The following is a 23,062-nucleotide window of genomic DNA, read 5'->3' as shown; positions in this document are numbered from 1 at the left end:
GCAGGGATTTTCTCTTTTTATAGATCATTCTTTTCAGGGTGTGTGTATGTGTGTGTATATATATATATATATTATTTTAAGACTGATTATTTTTCACATTTTAAAAAGAAGAGACAAAACTAGAAACATCTAACAGAAAAAAATACTGTTAGATGCAAGTATCTAATTATAAACTGACCAGCAGAGCTAATTCTGGGCCGCTCCAGAGGGAAAAATATCCTCTAGGTGCAGCCTGTTGCTGCACCTGACTGAGACTAATTAATTTTTTGAACACTCCTCGGTATGTGGGTCAGCAGTCAGGGCTGGGTCTACGGGGCCAGCACACGCTCCGGTCACACCAGTTGCTGTGGGCAGCTGAACTGGAGAGGTGGTGGCCCCATCGCACGGCCGCTGCTGGTGGTCACGGCTGGATGCTCTGCCAGAGAGGAAGAGGAGGGGAGGAAGGCTGTTTGTCCCTTCCCCTGCACGGTGCGGGTCTGTCTCAGCTGCACCCCTCGCTGGAGTTTCCTATGTTAAAGCCGTGCCTTCGTGCCTAATGGCATGCCTTTAAATATTTGCTTGCTAAATATTGGCGTTTGAATCAAAGGTCAGCAGCAAGGGGTTTCCTGGGCTGCCTTCCGCTGAGAGCAGTCCAGCTGCAGCAGCTGGCAATCTTTGCCAAGCAAGTTTTCAAGAAATGGTATGTATTGGGCATCTTTAGCGATACAGGGCAACCAGACCAGAGAGCTGGTCAAAGCAGGCTCAGCGATGGGGTACGGAGCTTCGGCAGCTGCACAGCTCTGATGTTTTCTGTTCCTGAGGGCTCTGATGGGCGAGCACAACCCTACCGTAACTGTGAGACTGAAATCCCCGAGCCACCACTGCCACAGGCCCCCTGCTCGCAGCAGGAGAAGGAGAAAGGCAAAGGGAGCAGAGCGGGCAGCTGCACGCTCATGTGCGCTCCTCCGCTGCCTCGCCGGGGCCCAGCAGGAGTTGCGCGGCTTGTGTCTCCTCCCTCGGGAACTCCCTCCAGTAATTATACTGAAGTGGTGATTCCAACTCCCATCTGAGCCGTTGCTGGCTAATATTTAACCTTAATAGCATAACTTTGCGGAAGGAGGATGCTGGAGGGTGGGTGTGCTTTCCTCTAGGGCTCCAGGGATGCAGGTGATCAAAATGGGAAGTGCAAGCAGGGTGACAAGCTTTAAAGCACTGCCTGGGGCCTGACTGAATGAGACCCCCGGTGGAGCAAACTCCACCTCTGACAGATACCTGAGTTCCCTTTCTCAAGTGGGGACCAAAAGAGAGGTGTGAGGGACTTTTGCAGATGCTTTACTGGCTTCTCAGGGTCCCTGAGCCAGGGGTCAAACTGGGAACAGCGCAGCGCCTGAAAGACTGAGAGGCAGGCAGCTTGAACTCTATATCTCGTCACAGTAACTTGCAGGTCAAGGTCTGGGGCTCCTTGTCTACGTGGCCTTGCGTTCAGCTCACACTCTGACCTCCAGTCTGCAACGCAGCAGCTGACTCTCTGAACAAGGAAATCAGGGACCAGGGCAAGAAGTAGCCAACATCCACTTGTGGAAATAGCAACGCACAGCTAAGGAAACCTCACCGAGTCTCTGGCAGGAAAATGAGCTCTGGTATAGTGACCGTAACCTGTTGCCTAACCTTGACAGGTTGTCCATCACTATAAGCAATCTCCAAAGTCAGTCTGAGTGCTCAAAGCATCTATTCTACAGCTTAGATTTATCTGAGTCATTTAGTTTTGAACACCTACATTTAACATCTTTGTATCAAACATTTCCTGAATTGCAAACCTAATTAAAAAAAGGTGTTATAAATGTTCAGACTAAAATTTGATTCTATCGTTTTTTTCTTTCTCACATTCCCCTCCCTTGAAGATATTATTTATGCTTCTCCAGTTCAGCAATAAACACAAAATGAAGAAACACAGACTCCTCTGATAGCCAAATGTGTCTGCACTGTTTGAAGAAGAGTGGTGTAGGACAATAGGGAAGTATGCCCAAATTTAAACTTGGAAATGAATTGAAAAATCTGAAATTCTGAAAGCAGAATTAATGTATTGTTTTCTTGTGATTATTTCAAACTGCTGACTGGTTGAGTCTCTTATTTATCTCTGCAATGACTGATTGCTTTTGCCTAAGTTAACACTTTAATAAATATACTAACTGCTAATAGTGGTTTTACTACACTACGGTAAATGCGCTGGAATCATGAGGGCATATTCATTACTGCTTAGGGAAAACAAATGAATTCTTTGGTTTCACTTGCTTCACTTGCATTTTGCATACTGCCCTGCTTGAGCTTCACTTTTCACTAGTAACAACAGGTAGCACATGAGGCTATTGGATATGGGAATGTAAAGACGTGTGTTCATAGCTACTGCTCAGAAACGAGACTGGGAGACAGAGGAAGAGGTGGTCTGAGTGGAGAAGGTATAACAGAAATCAGGAGCACAAAGTTCTTCTTCCAGATTTGAAGATGCATTTCGACCCTGGCTATTCTAGACCATCATTCTCTCCTAGCTCTGCCAGTATATTTCAGTCCTGACTCCAAGGATCCCTTATTGCAGCAGTGCTTATCTCTGTAGTCTACTACGCATTTAGTCAGCTCGAAATGCTGTCTGCTTTCGCTTCTCATTTTCCCCATTGTTCAGGCTTCATTACCCTTTTTTTCCTCCCCATCAATTGCTAGATTTCCTGCTTCTGCACTTTCTGCGCTTGCCATCTTGCACTTCTCTCCTTCCACATTTTGTCCCAACCTACTACTTTCACCTCCATCATGAACAGCTTTAAGGTTCACACATACTGTCTCAAGCCTCAGGTGCCAGAATACCTGGAAAAGGGCTCTCTTATTTATTGAAAGCCTCCATTCATAACACCAGTTGGTCCTGGCTAGATCATGAAGCACATGGAAGTTCACACAGACTTCCTGAAGAAAAAGGGGATATGTTACACCATCTCCCCTCCGTTATCCAGATTGCTTTACTAGGCTGCATCCAGTTTACAGGCTGGCATCTTTTATGTTTGATATCCAAATAAATAAAGAAAAAGCCAACAGTAGGCTAAATCTTAGGTGGAATTCCTGCTCCTACAGGAAACATGAAATCACGCATTCCCTGGAGGTGCTACCATGATTATTTGTGATCCTGTAGCCCTTTTGAAGGATAGCTGAGCTCAAGGTTACTACTGTAGATTTATTAGGAGGGACACTAGAAAACAAGGGTTTAGCTGCCCTTTCCTTGACATCAACCAGTGCTCCACATGGCAAGTTTTTAAGGATTCCTGGAATCCCTCTGCTTTTAGTCAGGCCAGGCTTCTGTAAACATCTTCACCCCCCGTACCCTATTGGGAAACTCTTCTTTACTATTTCCCCAATCACAATCTGAATTATCAATCCCAAATTCAAATACTGTACTCTGCTTACATCGTGACTATCCTTTCACAGGCCCTTCAAAACCTCTCTTTTTCTATACATGCATCCACCACTGCAGCAACACTCATATTTGCCACCACTACCTTGTTTTTGTTTTGTGACTCATCACCTCTTCACTGCTGTGGAAACTGCTGTCTTCTGTGTTTCCTACTTAGTATATAAAAAGGTTTGGGAAAGGGATAAAAAAACAGCACAGCCAAAAGAGCTCCACCTTTCAGGAGAAAGGGAGGAGACAGCTCTGCAATTTGTTCTGCTGGAAAGACAATGTTCTGAGCTAGTCATCGCGGTCACCTTGTGGGTTTGTGTTTCGTTCCTGTCTGACCAGCCACAGGTTGAGGGCATGCTCCATGTATTACACCTTCACGTTTTGTGCTTGTACTGGGTAACTGACCACACATGCAGTCCCGTTGCCAGTCCTTTTCTCCCTTACGTGACAAGGATTTACCAAACCAAAGCCTGTACCTTTTGCACCCAAGGACTGGTTAGGCAATGGCTTGATGCTAGTGCGGGCTGAACGTTGATTAGCTTAGTACATTGGCCAACAACCCTCATGCCACAGTGAGGAAGTGCTAAGAGGGGAGGCTCCAAGCCCCACAGACATCTGCTCAACTCCCAGTAAAACTGCTTCTTTAGGCTGAGCAAATCTTAATCTTGACACGAATGTATCTTCATGTAGCCTTTTCCTTACAAGTATAGAAAGATGTTAACCTTTACTTGGCTCTCCTACCTGTCTCAAACCAGTATAGTTACTTACAGTAACCATAAAACCACACTTAAATAAAGTGTAATTATAATTTTAAGTGCTAATTTAGCATGCTGTTGGCTGTGACACTATGGAATGTGATATCAGGCTGCACCTCCTGAAATGCCTCACCACTTCTTTGATGCCAGTCACTGCTTAATAGTTGAAAATTCCATGAAAATTCCTAACTGCTGCTGCCAGGGTTTGTATGTTCCCTAAACCAGCTCCCTAGAAACATTCTTAACTCCCCTCTCCAGTTCTAGTCTTTTAGCATGGTAAAGAAACACTATCCAAACGGTTGATACTAATTTTTGGCACCAAGCTGCAAGAATATTGTGCTTTTTCTCCCCAATCAGATCACATTTCTGTTGTTGCATCCATCTGACAGTCATCTCTTTAGGGAGTTTTCTTCAAGTTTTTTGAGCCCAGAAGAAAACATGCATCTTGGCTGAGTTTCCTAGGGCTATCAGAGCTGGCTACCTGGCTTCATGTACTTCAGGATATGGATGCAGTCTACTTGCTTAATTTCTTCCATTATTTTAGAAATATTTTTTTTTCTTCTTCAACAAGTATTCTGTAAAAATCTCTGTTGGGTTGAGTGAAACAAGTCTACTTCTTGGGGTAATTTACACAGAAGATATTTTTCCAAAAACACTTTTAACTCTTGTTTTGTCCGTAGAATTTAAGTGCATCACTTGGAGATGGTTTTACAAGCCTCTATACGTCCCTAGTTTAACTATTAATACATACATTTCATCAATAATCTCTGTAGTTACTGATACTTCAGCCTTCACGCTTTCTCAGTTTTGCAGTTTGCCTTTGCCTAGCAGAACAACAGGCCACTGTTGAGCTTAAATTCGGCTTTACATGTTTGCCATCCTGTCTTGCATAATGACAAGCAAGGCTTCACACATTCAACCAACACCGAATTGTCTTTGGTGCTTTGTTTCCTGTTTGTATGAGGAGAGTTTTTTTTCCTGAGATTACTACAGAATTGATTTTTGCTGATCTGCTTTATGCTAATCCTAGATAAACACAAAAGCCTGGTTTTTAAGTCACCACTTTTTTTTTTTAAAGGAAAAGAATATTATTCTTTCGTGTTCGTTTTTCCACGCCTTTCCTGGCTACAATTACTGTACTTCACCCATATTTACAGGGAAAAAGAACAGTAATTTACATTTCTTACTTCCAACACTGGGGAGAAGGAGTCAAGTCTGAGTTTTTACCCATCACCATAGTTCTGTACTTGTGCATTCATCTTTCCTTGTATATTCATGGCTCCCTTGTGCTGTTTGCTGAAGTATCTCTGTACCATTGTACAGAGCTTTGAGTGTAAGTCTGATATCAACAGGTTAATGGCAGGACACATTTGGGAAAAAGTAAGGACTGGAAAGGTCTTACTGGCTGGCTCTTTCCCTCCAACCATCATCTTCCTAAGTCTTTGTAGTATAAATCCTCAGAAAAGGTAATTTGTCAGCCTCAATGCACTACACCAAGATAAAAAACAATGTAATTCTAGATATTAAATATATTGGTACTGTGATTTCTGGGGAGATATTTCTTTCTTAGAATCATGTGCTAAGGTTCTTTGCCTCAGAAACAATCAGAAATTTAAAAATTAAACCAAGCTAAAAACCACAACAGTTTAAAAACAAATTCCCTAAACCCCTGAGCCTAGGTAAGCAACAAAGCCCTGAGTCTCTATTTATTTTTCTCTTAAGTCTTACAATGAGATTTTGAAACAGAATTAACATATAACACTAAAATCTTAAATTTATACTTAAAGCCCTTAAATGTGAGATGCAGTCATACTGGAATTGAACTCTCAGCACTTCCTTGTAACTTCTGAATATGAGTTACTTACATCATCTCCTCAACGCCATATACCCACAAAGCAGTGTCAACCACCATAGCATTAAGATACTAGAAACTATTTTCAGACCGGATTATTTCCTGTTGAATCTGGCTCTTGTCTTTCTGGGTTTAACTGCTCATGATTTGAAAGTATTTACCTCTTCATTAGTCTTTCCATTTTTTTTTTCCCCACTGTGAGAAGATTTGTGTAGTATTCAGTAACAGGAAAGCTTTCAAAGTGCTCTTCTGGGAGGAACCAGGAGAAGATTAGGCAGAACCTTACTTAAAAAAAAAAAAAGACATACAGAAGTGGAGCTCAAGAATGAAGCAACACTCGTAATACAATGAATTCAGGTATTGCAGAATCTATCATTAGAAAAATAGTATGATGAGAAACAAATATTTCCTATTTGAAAGATGATTTTCAGAGGGAAATTTCAGTTTCTTTGGAAACCAGCCAACAAGTGCTTCTGTGTGAACAAGCTCAAGAAGAATACTGTCTCAGGACAGGTATCGTTGTATCACTAATATGAAACTATCTTCTTTTCTGCAAGGCCAGAAAGAATATCAGCTTTATTATTTGCAGTTCAGACTTCTTTTCCAAACCTTGCTTTTGTAAAGTCCTACGTTACCTCTAATTCCCAATGCTTTCCTTCGATCACCTTCATTTTAGCCTGACTCTGCATTATAAACATCAAAAAATTCCCATTGCATATCAAAAACCTACTCTTATTCTGTTTATGACAATTTCTAATGCCACTCCATCAATACCTAAAACACATCAGTCTGGGTCTACAAACACTATGCATGTGCATACTTACTGACTACAGAAAACACCATAAATGGGACAGGAATCTATTGTGAGATGTATTGTGAAGGCAGAATCAGTGAGAAACTGCTTCTTCATTACACCAAGTGACTACTGACTGAAAACACTGCACTGAGATTCAAAAGAGTCACATACAGGTGACAGTGAATTTTACAGAGTGGCATCACATAACGTATCTACAAAATTTCAAGATTAGTCTTGTCATTGTAAAACCAAGAGGAACATTTCCCATTATATTTCGTTCATCCCTTGCAAAATCACCTCAGGAATTCTCGGTACGTAATACCTCTTTTCATTTTATAGCAGTGCCTTCAATGGTTAAAACAAACTGTAGTCTAGACAAAGGCCTAGGTGGTGATGCTCCCTTCAGCAGCGACACTAACAGAGTCCCTGTCCTCTGTGAGGTCTATTTAGATTAAAATTATAAGAATTACTATTTCAGCAACTCTGGCTTGAGCTGGTCAATAGATTCTGAAGTTATAAAGAAGGGAAGACAATAATCATAAATAGATGGATATCAGCTTCCTTAAGCTTGTCCCACTTAAGAGCTAGATTAAATAAGTCCCAAACTAAATATACTTCAGACAAATATAGTAGGAAAGTCTACAAGTGACTTCTTGGAAAACATCTTGAGCCAGTCTCCCAGGTTAAATAATAAAGTTGGATCCTTACTGAATTTCACAATGCTCATCTGAGGGTCTATGTTTACTTATCTTTTTAGTATCCCTACTCTATAGTTCTAGGGTATCTAGTTATCCCCTCTACTGGCATCTCCTGGAGGAAAGATGATCCAGGGAATGGAGCATAACAGAACTAGACAGCTGGCAGGAACAAGAGCTCCTTTAGCCCAGAACATACTATGTAAATTCTTTACTGCAAATTAAGGTCTTGTTTCTCACTCTGTAAACACTGGATTTGTTTATTTAATCATATCATGTTCATTTAATCATGTTCATCTGACAGAGCAGCATCTGAAAAGGGTTCCAGTGCTCTGAAGGCATTCAGGGCCACAGCTGCACGGCCTAACAAAGGTTCCTGCGCCTGGCATTTTCAGTTAGTTGGCTTTAGGCTTTCCAATGCACCCAATTGGGTGCATAACAGGGATGTGGACAGAATTTAGGCCCTCTGGGTTTATTTATCATGGTAAAGCAGACTACGAAAGAGAGAGAGAGAGTGGAGAGGGGAGAATCAGTGTAGGAGTCGGGGGGAAGAAGCAAGGAGACTCAAAAGGAGAATAACAGGTCTATTGCTCACGAGATGACACTCCTGTCAGCTCACAAAGGTGGCTGGAGATAAACCACACCTATCCTCTCCAAAACAGGTTTGACTTCCTCTCCCCACACTCCCTTGGGCTCCTCACGGAGGACAGCCATGGCTCCCACAGCCAGTAGGGGAAACGGCAATGCATCTTCTCTGCTACCCCTCACACAATTAATGCAGCCCTCAGAGCTGTTTCTGGACATCTGCAGTGGCTCAAGCAGAATGGCGGAGCTGCTCCAGAACCTGCAACCTACTCTAAGGGACTGCTCATTTCCCACTTCAGCTGGTGCCCCACTCACCAGTCCTTCTACCTCACCTCCCAGTTTTATAGGTGGCACATCTAACTTCTCCAGCAGCATTCTGCTATTGACACCCTTTGTGATGTCATCACTGGTTGTGGATGGTTAATCCCCCTCCAGAACCTGAAGACCTTTACGAAACTCAAGCAGTCCTAGTATACTGCTCAGACAGTGTGGCTTTATACTACTGCTGCTGCTTTGCTGGCGTGGAAGTAAACATCAAAATGCAAAAGCAAAGACTGGCTAGTTAAATGGGTCACTTGAATGTAAGGCAAAATGGATTTGTTTGCCAAAAAAACAACAAAAACACTACTTTGACAATTCCAGAAAGCAGAGCTCATTTCTGGTGAAGATGAACCCCACCCTTTTATCAACTAAAGCTATGTACTTAAGTCATTTGTCCAACACCCATAATGTCATGGGGATCATAAAATCACCCACACAAGTAGTTTAAATGTGGGAATCAGTAGCAGTAAGGAAGCATGGTACAGCGCAGGGCCAAGGCCCAGGAAGGTGGAAGGAAGGACTTCAAGAGGCTGCAGAACTAGTTCTCTGGTGGCTGGTATCAAAATCACCCATAGGCAGAAATGCTCTGGCAGAGCCAGTGCATCACAGAAAATTAGCACTGCAACGCCAGCACACTCCTGGTCTCATCAGGCCATTGCTTCAAAACATACCACATCAGTTTAGTGACTAACTGGTGAATTAAATCAATGAGTTGTCAGCTCCGATGCTCTTTACATGTGTTTGTTGCAGGCAAATCCTCTGATAAGGAGAGGTTCCTCAGTGAATTTACACAGAAATCATCTGGCATAAAGAGGTGTTGCCAGTGCCCACTACCAGACTATACAGAGAAATATTCCCAAGGAATAATATTAGTTAAATGTACGAGCTGTACTTGGCCTAAACAAAACAGAAACAGAACAATACATCAGTACAGTATTGATTCAGTAGCTTAGCTGATGAATATACTCAAGACACATCACAGTTTACACTGCTGGGAAAGGCTTTAATCACACTCACCTGACACAGTGCAAACGACACCTGATTATTGACAGTTGTTACAGCTAACGTGAGTCTCCTCCACTGAGCTTACGAGCGCACAACCACGGTGGGCACTGGCAGAGAGCTGGGCTCCCTCCGCTGGCGAGGGACTGCCTTGTTTCCTCCAAGCAGGCAGTGAGCAGAAGATGGTTCTTCCACAGAGACCACCTGCTGCTTCTTCACCAGGCTTTTCCCATCTTTCCAAGAACAGAGATGGCGTAGTTTAACCCTTGTATCATGAGGACAATAAAGGTGAAGTTACAACAGGGAATGGCCCTCAACAACAGTTCATGTTAATGTTCTTCTATTGTGCAGCAAAATCTACATGTATATTCAGCTCTGGAAGCTAAACGGAAAAAAGAACTAATAGTAAGGGCCCAAACACATAAATTGTAACATGGGACAGAAGGAAGCCTCACTAACAAAGTCCTGTGGAAACACTTCCTCATTAATTACTTTTTTGAAAGGTTATAAGCATGTTTGGCTCCCTCCAATTATTTAATGGGTACAACAAATTGAAAAAAAATATGCAGGTCTGATACCGAAAACTAGCCCAAGTTAACAATGTAATGGTTAGGTCCATTAAAAAGTTACATATGTAAAGGTTTTCCCTTTCCAGGGACAGTGATACAGAATACACTGGGAGGCTAACTTCTTCACAAACATCAAGCTTAAAAAAGACAGTATTCTAAAACCACTTCATGTGAGACACTTAAAAAGAGGCAGATGAAAGGCCTGAGTAAGCTGGAAAAAGAAAGGCATTAAAAATTCACTAGCTCTTCATTTGTTTGGTTGGTTTTGTTTTTAAGAAGGGTTTTGATTAAATAATGATTAGTTTTGATTGAACAGAATGTTCCCGTTTTCTTGAAAGTTTTCGATCTTCACATCAGAAAACCTGAGGCTAGAAAGATGCTTGGATCCTTTGCAAAAAATCAATCAGCATCCACCTCATCCTCTGTCTGGACACAGCAAGCAAGGAGCACAGAGACATCTGATACTCACTGCTTAAACCTGACCAATAAATAAAATCTATCCCTATGTCTATTTTTAAAAGTAGTAATTTTACAAGGGAGAAAGGCAGAGGAGTGTAATATAGTGGATCATAGGACAGAGCCTTTGTGGGCTTCTCTTGTGAGCACAAGAGTTCACCCACTTGGCTATGCCACCTCCACGCAGCACTGTGCTGGAGGGGCAGCAGTGACCGTTGCAGTACCTCAGGAAGAGTTAAACTGGAGTCCTTGGTGCTTGTTTCCATGTGCTGTTAAGAGTCCTCCGTTCTCACTCTTGGTCTGAAGGGATTCTTCCTCCTTTTTGTTTCTCCTTTCCCTTTGATAGATCTTCATGTTCGCTGTGCAACGTAAGTATGAGAGATTGGTGCCACCTCCCCTGCACACACACATGCAGACACACAAGGATTTCTTTTTTCCTTTTAAAGAAAACATCTCTTCTGATCTCACTGTCTGCATCTGCCTCATCCCTACCTCCAGTGCTCAGCCAGTATCAGTAAACATCTCTCACGGTCAGACCACAAGATACTGAGGGACACAAATCAGCCTTCCATCTCACCGCTTTCTTCCAGAGTTGGAGCACCCTTCCTTTTTTTGAGCGAGGGTGTCTGCATTTGCAGATATGTACGTATCACACACACAGGCCTCAAGCATCTCTGAATGCAGCCAACCTCTGGACACGACATGAAGATCTGCCTGTGTGCTGCTTCCTTCTTCCAAGAGCACTTAGTGGGCCCAAGCTGGCAGCCCAAGAACTCTTCTCCCGGTCTTTACCGTGAGCAAGGCACACGGTTACAGAGCAAGAGCACTAGGTGCAGACCCATCATCCCAAATCATGGAGAGAAACAGCCCTCTAAGTGACCTGCTTCTTCCTCTCTGAAATCTGTTTTGATAGAGAAACCTCTACACAAGAGTGAAAAAACAAAAACTTGAAAGGCAACGCACATTTTACATAAATGCTTCAAATCAAGGCTTTTTTTTCCTCTTCATTTCAGGGCACAGAAAAACAAGCATTTATTTGAGAGAGAGAAAAGTAGGCAATCTTATCTTGTTTTCACTGATACTTGAAGTGACCAAGAGCACCTCTAACACTTCCCTTTCTACCCAAAACAATACATCTTTTAGAAGCAAGAATGTTAGCGTTCAAAAACGGCAATTCATGCTTCAGAGAAACTGGTGTCTGATACAAGAGGAGAGAGCAAGCAGGACTCCCTTTGCACAGATTAAGTTCTGCCAGCTCCTAGGAAAGGAAAAAAGAAAAATCACCATACTAGATAAAATAACCAGCAGTGTTTCCTCTCTCACAGAGTGCTGAATAAGCACCTTCCGGTCCCTTTGACCCAAACTGAGGCTTGTATGCTCTACTATTTCTGACAAAGGAGAGATGACAAGCTGAGCAGTTGGGCCTTATGTAGGGAAGTCAGAGATAACTAATGACTCTGAATAAAAAAACAACTTAGTACATAACAGCAGCAAGGGTTTTCATTTATCCTCAGACTCTGTAAAGAAATACCACAGCCCCTCTCACAGGGTTAGAATTGGCTCAGACATCATAGAGAGGGAGAAAAGCCTTTTTAGGTGGAAAGGTGAAAAATTACTAAACAACAGGGGGAAGACGGTTATCCTGAATGAACAGTTTGTGTTGCAGCTTTCTTTGTGATCCCGGTTTTCAGCATCATGGATGAGTCTATCCTGTTTCATTTTGTAAAGACTGTAGTGACGGTTATAAAAGGAGAAGTAGGTTGATCCCTATCAAACAATATAAAAAAAATCACTGAAGAAACAATACTGAAAGAGATTCCTGATTTTTAGGGAACTGGACTGCAAAGTAACCCCTATTCAAACAAAGCAAAACCCAGCAGAGATACACAATGCCTACTTCCATGTCATTCTCAAAGGTAACTCACAGAACCCTTGACACCACAGAGTCATTCATTTTGTCAGGATTCATTTCTTCTAAAACATGTTTCTTATAAACGCGGGGAGTTAAGGCCTCAGAATTAAACAGTTCAATCTAGAAAACAGTGTTCCAAGATAAGACATGCCACTCGGTCTGGCCAGGGATGCAGTGATTTAGGATAAATAAGTGCAAAGTAAGCAAAGTGCTAATCAAATTATGGAGTGTTGTGTCCCCCAGTGATAAGTAAAGGAATATTTAAAGTTCACAGAAGCACAAGAATTTCCTAAGAAACATAATCAAACATATTTGCTTATAGTGACATTTCCCTGAATACAGAAAGAGATATGGACACTTTTTTCTTTCCCCAACCAAAATTAACTCCAGAACACTCCCTCACCCTCCCATCAAATTAACGCAACACTGAAAACATCTGAGGATTGTTTTATTTCATTTAAACAATAGGTTTGGGGAAATGTGGGAATTGAGCAGCACCTTTTAAAAAAAACCCTGTTGTGTGCTATATAGGATAAATAGGTGAGTTTTAAAAAACGTTTATGTTATGTACATATACACACATACACTAAACCAAATTAAAAATGAAGAAGGTTGTGAGGGGTTCTCTTCAACACCACAAGGGAGAGGAAAGCCTTATTTCACAGCAAGCAAAAGCACCGCACGTTAGGATTAGAGTGCACAATCACATGTAGTGCAGATACCGAACCATCCCGGGCCCCGGAAGCAGTGCAGTTAGAGCAGCACAAAGCTCCGCGGGGACCCCAACTTCTCCTGTTCCATAGCAAAAGCAGCACCGATTCTCCATTTAGGATTCTCCACGCAGGACGGCGTGCTGTGCACTCCCAGAGCCAGCTGCCCTGCCTACATCAGTTTCAGCAGAAGCCACAAGTAGTGAGCTAGTGAGAATAAGAGCCCCACAGCTAAGCTACAGCACTGATTTAATGACAGCATTTCCAGAAGAAAGGTACCTTTGCTCCCCCATGTCTCTTGGGTGCTCTCCATAGGTCATGCAGCAGACAAGTCCTGATTATTTATTTTTTCTGCTCCGTAGTTCCCATTCCCTACCTGCATCTTTTCCTATCTCATTTCCTCCTCATGACCCCTCTCATTTCCTCCAGGATGACAAGGAAATAAAATGAGGAAGGGGCATGTACACCTAACCAAGGGGATATTCAACAACAAATGAAGCTTAAAAAACAATAATTCTTAAAAAAAAAAATTAAAAAAATCGTTAAAGTTCTGCAGACTTCTGGCAGAGTTTGGTCATTTAGCCCAGAGGTCTTTGTCTTCAGGCCCTGCAGGCTACACTGGCAAGAAGAACGCAGTACAAGGTAAAATTCTGAATAAAAGAAGAAAAAAGTAGACAGGGCCATGTGGAGAAGAGGCTATAACATGGAAACCTAACACTTAGGCAGCAGTACTTATGCTACACGGTACGCTTTCAAGAGAGTGAATTCCTTCCTGTTGGTGCGAGCTGCCCAGATGAAGAGAGCGGCTGCCATGAACTGCAGAGGTGCCGAGACACAGGCCAGGCAGAAGGACCAGCCAAATTCACCCCTCACGTCATCAGGCAGGGGCAGCTTCTTATGGAGCAGCTCGATCCCAGCTACATAGCAGCCAACCAGGCCCAGCGTACAAAGTCCTGAGGAAGGAAGAAGTAACGCGTGATGAGTTCGCTGTTGGAGAGCTCTGGCTCTCGCCAAGAGATTCTGGAGGAAGGAGGGTAAGCAGTGGGTGGCAGGAGACCGACCTGCGAGGAAATGGAGGACGCCGGTGGCGATGGCAGGGTACAGGCTGCGACAGGCACATGCACAGAGCCCAATCAGAGCTCCGAAGCACATGAGACCAAGGCTGACAAAGGGCAGGAGAAACTGCAATCGCCAGAGATCTGCGTGTTAAAGAAACACACAAGACAGGTTTCTCAATGATGTGCTAAAAATTGACCTTCTCCCACCAGGTTATATTCCTTTCTACCCAAACTACTTCATTGGCTTAACTAAAAAAGGACCAAAGGCTCCAACTGAAGTAGGAAGAACTTTACTTGTTAACTCCTAAGCTCCTGTACCACATTCATGGCTAAAAATCTATGCTAAAGCACCCAAGTTTTCCTTTTAAACTTTGACCTACTACCTGTGTTACTTGCAAAAAATAAAATACGCAGAGCAATACGCAGATGCTTCCTCACTACTGACTGCATTTGGAAAACCCCATTCTCTTTTATCCCCCTTTTCTACCTGCCACATGTGAAAGACACTTACAAGTCCGATTCAAATCCGTGCCACTGTTGTGATTTCCAGGCTCTATGTACTTTTCCATAAACTGATCAGAGAGGGAAAAACTGATGCAGTTTGTAGTCATATCAGTTTCTGGAACAGAAAAACAAACAAAACCAATACAATTACCATTAGGTCCCCCCCACCCCATCTCCATCCAATTCCTCCTCTTCCAACCTCTTAAGCTGGGAAGCTCCTCCAACTTCTATTTTAGACAAAACAAAACCTCTCAAAAGAGATCTGAAGGAAACCTTAGCAGGCAGTAAGCATAATGGAGTTACTAGAAGGAGGCACAGCATTCAAACATGCAGAACCTTTAAGCTCACCTGGGTAATCTATAGATCTGTGCCATGCAAGTAGGGACAAAATGTGGCACATGATGCTTAACTATGTTGTTTCACATTCCTGTACTCCCATAACAGAGCTGTGCTTATATCCACATGCAGAATGTGATATCTTACTCAACACCTCATCCAAAAATGAGATAGAAAGGACTGCTTAAAGAAAAAGAAATACCTGCTTTTCATACTAAATTTCTCCCCTTCTATCTCTCAATTAGGTATTGCTTGGAGAATGCTAATGAGCAGAGTTGTTTTTACATTTCTTTCAAAATGTATTTTCATTAGAGGAAAAAAATGTATTTTATGTAATGTTTTCTCCAGAAAAAGCATTTGAAAGTATTTTTTCCAAGAGGGTTCAGAATTTCACACGTGTTCAAACCCTACTTTGAAGCAATTAAAATAATTGCTCACTGCACTTCTTTATATCCTCCAACAATTGTCAAAAAAGGGAATACAAATAGTTCATTCCATATCCAACACTACAAGTACTCCAAAACAAGCTGATGCCACAGTGGGACATTTGTGACACACGAGCTAAATGAATGGCTAGCTAAAAGGACTGAGTGTCATCTTGATAAAGCAGTATTTTTTCCCCATTGCTGGATCCCTTGACCTCTCTTAGAAAGAGGGCGATGGGCAGAGCAACAACAACTGTATCACCCAATGGGCAACGGACACTAATGAAAACCAAGTTACACTAAATTTAGATCACGTGTCTGATTCTGTAGCACTGACAGCCACAGACTTTTACCTTTCCCTTCTTTAAAAGCTTAGACTGCCTTTATTAAAAAAAAAAAAAAAGAAAAAACAACACATACAAGCTAGAAATAAGCTTTCTGGAGGAAGAAAGTGACACGGACATGTTGTGAGGAAGTTAGCATGTACCCCTCTAGACAAGCGAGGGAAGTGTTAATTACTCCAGATACCTGGTGGGCTGTACCAGTGAGAGTTTTTGGGTACAGTGATACACCTCCGCCACAACCCAACTGTGCCGTTGCACCGGAAGAGCGCATCTGTGTAGGTCTTCTCATCTGCCTCTTCGCTGACGAATTCTTCCCAGACGCTCCTGCCAGCCTCTGTAATGTTCTCAGCGGGGGACAGGGTATGGTATTCGTACCAAAAATCAGTGCCAATGGAAGCCGCCATGTATATGGTGGAGATGAGGCTGAGAACGCAGGCAATTACGAGCGCTGTAGCAAAACGGTTATCCATCATTGCACCCTTGCTGCTGAAAGAAAAGAGAAGGCCAGGTGAGTAACTCCTCAGATACTTACAACAGAGTTATCCACGCAGCAGCGTCATGCTCATGACGCCACTCCTGTTACGCAATGCGCCTTCAGGATATGCATCTCTTCCCCTGCCAGGAGGCTGGAGGCACAGCAACGCTAAGGCTGCAGCACTAGCTCACGCCCACGGGGTCGGGTGCTCAAGGCACAGCTGTCGCCTTTCTCCCAGCCTCCTGCAGCACTCTGTGCTAGCTGCTCTCCTCTCTCCCTGAGAGACCAACAGCAGTTGTGTCCCCAGAGCAGATGGCACAGCTCACTGGCACTTCTGACCCTGACGGTAGGGAACCACAGAGCAGAGAATCCACCTACAGCGCTCAGTCAGAAGACTTATCTTGCCTTAAGAGATTACCGAGGGTAGAATTATTTTTAGCCTGCCATCCCATACGGCTTCCACAGCTTGTGTTTACAGCAAAGATAAGAATCACTAGCATGCCAAAAAAACTTCTCCAGACTGTTCACAAAGGGCAGCCATGCCAAGATACTGGGATGCCTTTTGGGAAACACTGAAACGTATCTAGGCACCAGAGACAGAACACGAAGGCAGTGCTGAAAGACAAGCTTGGAAATGACAATAAAAACTGCAATAATGCCAGTGTGTACAGAGGCGTGTCAAAGAACTAAAACAATGCAAGGGGAGCGCCCTGTTCCACAGGCACTGGATGACAGGAGCTTCCAAAACTGAAATACCTTCCCGCACCAGCATGAGGGCCTTGGCCCAGCTCACTGCAGGAGGTCACTAATGCCCTCCTTCACAGGCCCATGCTCACAGCAGAAAGTCAGAGTAAAGAAGGCACAGCAAAAAACAGACACTGCATGCACTTACACTTCAACAGTACCGTGATTTTAATGAGTAATTGATTGCTAACACACGTAATGTTTTGCAGAGAGTGCAATGCGTCAGAGGACTTTCAAATGCCTGTTATGCTCGTCCATTTGCTGTGCTTGATTAAGTTTATGGATTATGATAAGTCAGGCTTGAGGCACTTGCCAAATAAAATATTAATTGAAGTTACCTTTGCAACTAGAGCTATTCTGGTGGCATGAGCTACTATCTAATCAGTTCTTCTTTACTGCTTGTTTTACCTTCCTTCTCCCACACTCTGATCAAAATATTTTAGTCTTGTTTCTTTGCAGCCAAATGAACTGGAACAGGAAACAACAAATGCTTAAACATGCAACATTCACAAGGGAAAGTATGAGTGCTCAAGTCAGACCTGCCAATATGAAATTCTGAACTATGAAACAAGGTGCAAAATAAGCAGGGAGTTTCAAAGGCACACCAGTGTTTGCTGCTAACAGTGCCCTTCTCGTTCCTTTTCCCTCCTATCTGCTCCTCTATTTGGTTCAAACTAACAGGGTTGGGGACAGGAGATGATGTACACTCATATCATCCCACGTCTCTTTTCTATTTTCAAAGAGGGATTATTATGGAGTATGCCTCATTTAACTGCTTCCTTAGAAATGATCAAGAATAGAACTGGTTTTTGGTGAATTGACAAGTAGCACCCATTTAAAGCACTAAGAAGTTCACGTACTACAATTCTGTGAACTGTGAATCCAGAATTGCGATTTAAAAAGAGGAAGAAAACACCATACCTGGGCTTATTCATCTAGAAGACGCAGAACCAAGTCCAGACTCAGAAGCAAATACTCTGTGCTGTTTCATCTTTGGTTACGCGCTTGCACTCTCCCTTGACATCCCAGCATCTAGCTTAGAGCGCACAAGGCACTGGATGAGCAGAACAGGGACAAGCAAGCTGCCGTATAGGGCTGCCCCTCTGTTCTTCTACACCGAGTTCACTCGGGGATCTCTTCCCCTTCACGAACTTCTCACAAAGCAAACGGCACATGCGGCATCTCCGCAGCTAACGTCGTGCTGCCTGGCTGCTGCCCCGCTGAGCCGAACAGATCCCTGGGAACTGTTTCAGGTAAGCAGCAGAACCAGCTGGCGAGCAGGCCGGTCTGGATTTTCTACTACCCTGCAGTCACTGCAAGAGGAGCCCTTCAGCACTAGGCTCCTCTCTTCAGAGAGGGCTCTCTCTGGAAGGAGGGAGCACAAGAGAGCCTACAGGTTCCATCCTCAAAGTAGTACACGGTGAAACAAGGTTGTAAGCAGGACATTACCAGGCCACTGCTTTGCGGCTTTTTGTTATAAATGCTTACAAAGTCCGTAGTACCTAGCACACAGAAAGAAAACAACTGGCTTGAGAAGTCGTACTTTCAGATACGACATCCCTGCTGCCAGGTCCAGAACGTTGGTACTGGAAATATGCTTATCATGGCATCATTAAAATGCAACCACACGCTTCTGGCCAGCTTGCTGCATACTGGGAAACGTACAGCAGGCTTAGCAGAGTTATGGCAGCTGACAACCAAAAAGCCAATTGAAGAGTTAAGAAAAAATTCAAGCACTGCCCAGCATTTGTTACCCACAGGCCAAAAGAGACATGGCCACCCAGTGATGCTCAATCATTGTAACGCACAGCTCTGGGGACAGGCAGAAGCAGGCGAGATGGCTACAGTCCCTAAAAATTAGCAGGTGGTTTGTGTCAGGTTGTTCTAGAAAGAACACGCATGGATTTGAAGAACGTCCAAGACTGTGCCAATGCAAGAGCACACCCCCAGTTCCTTATAATAACAGTCCTCTCAGTGCTTCTGCTAACCCTTTAAGTACTTTCAGAAGACGAAAAGAATTACAGAAGAGATACACTCAACAACACTTCAGGCCAATTTTGAACTCGAAGTTCTTCCCACTGCAAACACCCCAGGAGACTGGACTATCCTGCTCATTTACAGTGCATACCCAATGCATCTTCATTCACAGCAGACACACACCCACTTAAACGAGGTGTCCTTTGCTCTATTACAGAGAGAATCACGCTTCCAGCCCCAGGCAGAACTCAATGGGGGTAGTAGGCAGTGCCAGTCAGAGTTATCACAGAAAGACTGTGAAGAGAGATGTGGCATGTTTCAGGGATTATGACATGCTTTCCAAAAGGTTTTGTGCAGAAAAACATGTAGGAGGTGCTTTAGCATAAGACTACTTACAGAAATAAAAAAAAAGCAACCACCAACATTACTACTACCAGAGCTGACACTAATTATAGAGACAAAGATTGATACTAAATAGAAATACTTTCTGCCATCATAGACTGTCAGCAAGAACCTTCATCATTTTACAAGAGGTATATACGTTCATACTGCACTGCCAGCACACTTCATTCTAACAGCAGACACCATTTCAAACAAGTTATTCCTGAAACTAAACTATGCAATGAACATAAAACAACACAAGGCAGTGGCATACAGGCACTCAAGCATAAATGCTTCACAGGACGTTGAAATTATGTATTTTTTAAAAGGAGACATATAAAAAATCCAAAGCATCAGTTCATAAGAGAGAAGGCAAAGTCCAAACCAGCAGCAACACTCAAAGGAATGAAAAAATGCATATGTTTCACATAAGGAGAAAAAGCACAAGCCAGGGGAGTTGAAAAAAGAAAAAACACAGAAGAGCACAACAGCAAGTATTCTGGCAGATAAACAACTACAAGGCTAGGAAATGACCAAGCCTTTTACAAAGTTGCTATACCATGGCGGAAGGGAACACAAAAATAAAAACATTTCTCTCCTGTTACAGCAGTCGCTACCTCCCCTCAGCCAGGAGCAGGCCACCACACGTAGGAAGCTCACTTCACTTGCCATCACAACAGAGGAAGGCCACAAAGGCAGTCTAACGAGGGCTGGCGTTTTTACAGAAAACATGCTTTAGACTGGACTGCTGTGGGGGAGAAGAGGAGGAAGGCCTGAAAAAAAGATGCGAGCGTGGGGAGGAACACTGATAAGCAGAAGCTTCTTTTTGGCACTGAGGGTAAAGAAGGCTTAGGCAAGGATGGTACCGAAGGCGTCTTACCTCAGCGCTCCCCGCCGCCCCTCAGCACAGGGTTCCGTTGGCCGCCGACCACCTCAGCGCGCCGCGTTATCCGCGTCCTGCGGGAAGCCAAAGCACTGAGCACACGCAGCCGCCAGCCCCAGCTCCTCCATCCATCCCGTCTGCGCAGCGCCCTCAGCGCCCGCGCAGCGACCTGGAAGCACAACAGCGGCCATCACCCACCTCAGGACCCCTTCCTCCCCCCCCTACAGCCCCGGGCCGCCCACACACGGCCCGGCCCGGCCCCGCCCCGCCCCGCTCCCCTCACGCCCTCAGCACCCGCCCGCCAACGGTCCCAACGGCCGCAACCGCCGCGGCACGCGGCACCCACCGCCCGCCGCCTCGCGCCCCCATGCCACGCCCTCGGCACGAGGCACGCTGGGGGATGTAGTCCTGCCCGCCCAGCCCCGTGGTACCGCGGGAGGCGGGCGGCTCCCCGCCGCGATGCCTGCTGGGAGTTGTAGTCTCCCCACAGAGACACCCACCCCGCTTTGTCCCCTCAGCTCAGGCTGGGGGCTGGCAGCCCCCTACACTTTCAGTCAGACGTCCCCTGCTGGATGAAACAGCCACGAGATTCCACAAAATCACCCCAAAACACTGAGCAGTGCCCTTCTGCCTTCTGCAATGTCATTATTTCACCTCCCGCTGCAGCCATAAAGCTCATCTTTCTTCCCTTTCTGCTCTATTGCTTGTAAAAACGGTGGTGTGATATCCTGGCAGCATGACTTGGGAAAACACCACATTAAAAAAAAAATAAATTAGTAAAACCCACAAAAAACGGCAGCACTGACTCCATGCCCCAAGTTGGACATTGCCCCCCATCCCCGGTCCCCGTACCCACACAAGCTGAAGGAGGACTCCTAACGGTGGTTAACACCCACCCGCTGAGAGACCTCCACACCCAGTTTTGGTTTTACCAACCTCCAAACCAGCAAACACACACCCAGCAAACGGAGTCACGTCCAAGGTTTTCACATCTCTGGGGACTTCTGGGGAAACGACCCCATCCAGCTCCTCTTCTCAGGTGGCCAGGAAGCATTTTTTTCAGTGGGATAACAGGCTAGGATGGTAAAGGTAACATCAGTGATGGGTATTTTTAGTTAATAAACCCCTCCCAGGATGGCACACCTTTCCAGATCATGTTGCTGGTTCACCAGCACCTCGTAACTATAAGCTAGGAAGTTGTCTGGGTTCTGACCATGTTTATGCTGGATTCTAAAATATTTAGCATTTTTATCGAAGAAAGCAGAGCATCATCACTGATAAACTTCACAGATGACACAAGGCCTGAGGGAAGGGTAAATAATTAAATGGATAGGGCACTGGTACAGGGTGACCTGGTCATTTGGAAGCTGGGGGCAAACAAACATATGTGTCAATAGGGTCATCAATGAGCACGTTCATTTAAGAGCACAGAGCAGAGGCTATACTTGCATGGCAGACGACTTTATCCTAGGAAAAATGAAAAGGACAGATGAGTCATGGTGGATTACCAGCTGCCAAGATGTGGCTGTGGCCAAAAAAACCCCATGTTCCTGCAACCTTGGGTGTATAAACAAAGAAATCACAAGGAGGACAGGAGTTATATCAGATCCAGAGTTGCCACTGGCTGCTGACATACTGTGCCTAGTTTTGACATGTTGGCAAAGTAGAGATGAACCTGAAAAGGGGCATGAAAATCACTGTGCAGTGAGAAAACCTCTTTCAGGGAAACATATCAAATAAGGTCAGCCAATATAGTATATTGAAGAGAGAGCTAAGGAGTTACAAGATCATAAAATACAAGTAATGACAATAGGGAACAAAAAATCAGTAATATTTTTTTTCAGCATACCTGGCAAAACTAGGAGAATTTGAAGCTAGAAGATGTTAAAAGAAAAAAAAAAAACAACAAACACACACACACACAAAACAACTCTATTGTAAGCTATGGAATAACAAGAATTGCAATCACTATAAATCATAGTGAATTATAGAGCACTGGCAAGCCTATAGTTTTTGTTTGTTTGTTTGTTTCCCTAAAAGATCTGATCTTGTAAAAATGAGAATCATTTCTGGAAAATTTGTCAGTCATTGCTACTTCCATTACAGAATTAGACTGCATTGGCCTCTTCTTACTCATAATCTGTCCTGATCAATGATATGTGCAGCTGCTTAAAAACAACCATAGGAAAGAGAGGTGCATGTTCATTTAATTTAATTTAAAATACTCTCAACAAATTTCATCTGGATTTTCTTTTTTCTGAAAGAAAATCACTTCATATAATATAAGGGTAACCCAATAAAAACATTACAAACGAATGCACAGTCGTTCATAGCTAACACCAATCTTTTGCCATTTTCTTTTCACACCTCCTCAACCTGCTTCAGCAGAACCTCTGCTAGATCAGATCAGCTACACAAGAGCATTATTCCAGAAAATTTTCAAAGTAAAAGTTTGCTTCAGAAACTGCGGTAGTTCACACATGAAAGCACAAAGTGAATAATGCTGATGGCTATAGATTAAAAGCTGTTCCTGCCTTGTGCAGATCTGTAGTTTCTTAGATAGCAGCCCTGAATCGTGTCTTGTACCTCCAGCAAGAGTGTTCCAGCACGGACAGTTTAACAGCGATGTTGCAAACAAGCCAACAAAAACCTCGTGTGTTGTAAAAGAAAATTTTACATATAATAATAATAATAACATTATTACATTTAATTACATATAATAATAATAATAACACAAAATTTGTGGCATTTTAGCTCTTGCACACTAAGGAAATAAGTAAACACTCAGAGGAGGAGGCATTATCTGTATTAAATGGAGTTGATACTGAATGAGAAATGAAAAAAACTTCTTCAAATACCAC

The 23,062-nt window shown here is 43.6% G+C and overlaps 1 protein-coding gene across 5 annotated transcripts; it reads right to left on the bottom strand.

Moving 5' to 3' along the window:
• Window positions 1-12,795: 12,795 nt before the first annotated feature.
• Window positions 12,796-20,650, bottom strand: CLDND1 (claudin domain containing 1). Of its 5 annotated transcripts, none has more exons than XM_083820481.1 (6): window positions 20,548-20,650; window positions 20,199-20,370; window positions 15,926-16,224; window positions 14,644-14,751; window positions 14,136-14,273; window positions 12,796-14,027 (listed from the first exon to the last, which is right to left on the bottom strand). In XM_083820481.1, exons 3-6 carry the CDS (start codon window positions 16,212-16,214, stop codon window positions 13,807-13,809), a joined length of 756 nt encoding a protein of 251 aa, XP_083676607.1. In that variant the 5' UTR covers window positions 16,215-16,224; window positions 20,199-20,370; window positions 20,548-20,650; the 3' UTR covers window positions 12,796-13,806. The 5 variants fall into 5 exon arrangements, with proteins under 5 accessions (XP_083676607.1, XP_083676604.1, XP_083676608.1 ...); XM_083820478.1 differs by having other exon boundaries at window positions 15,926-16,227; window positions 20,548-20,649; XM_083820482.1 differs by having other exon boundaries at window positions 20,199-20,275; window positions 20,548-20,625.
• Between the last annotated feature and the right edge of the window lie 2,412 nt (window positions 20,651-23,062).

Source organism: Anser anser (assembly GCF_964211835.1).
Source record: "Anser anser genome assembly, chromosome: 1".
Taxonomy (NCBI): domain Eukaryota; kingdom Metazoa; phylum Chordata; class Aves; order Anseriformes; family Anatidae; genus Anser; species Anser anser.
Note: the sequence above shows the minus strand (reverse complement) of the source record. Positions and strands in the feature narration are given on the sequence as shown.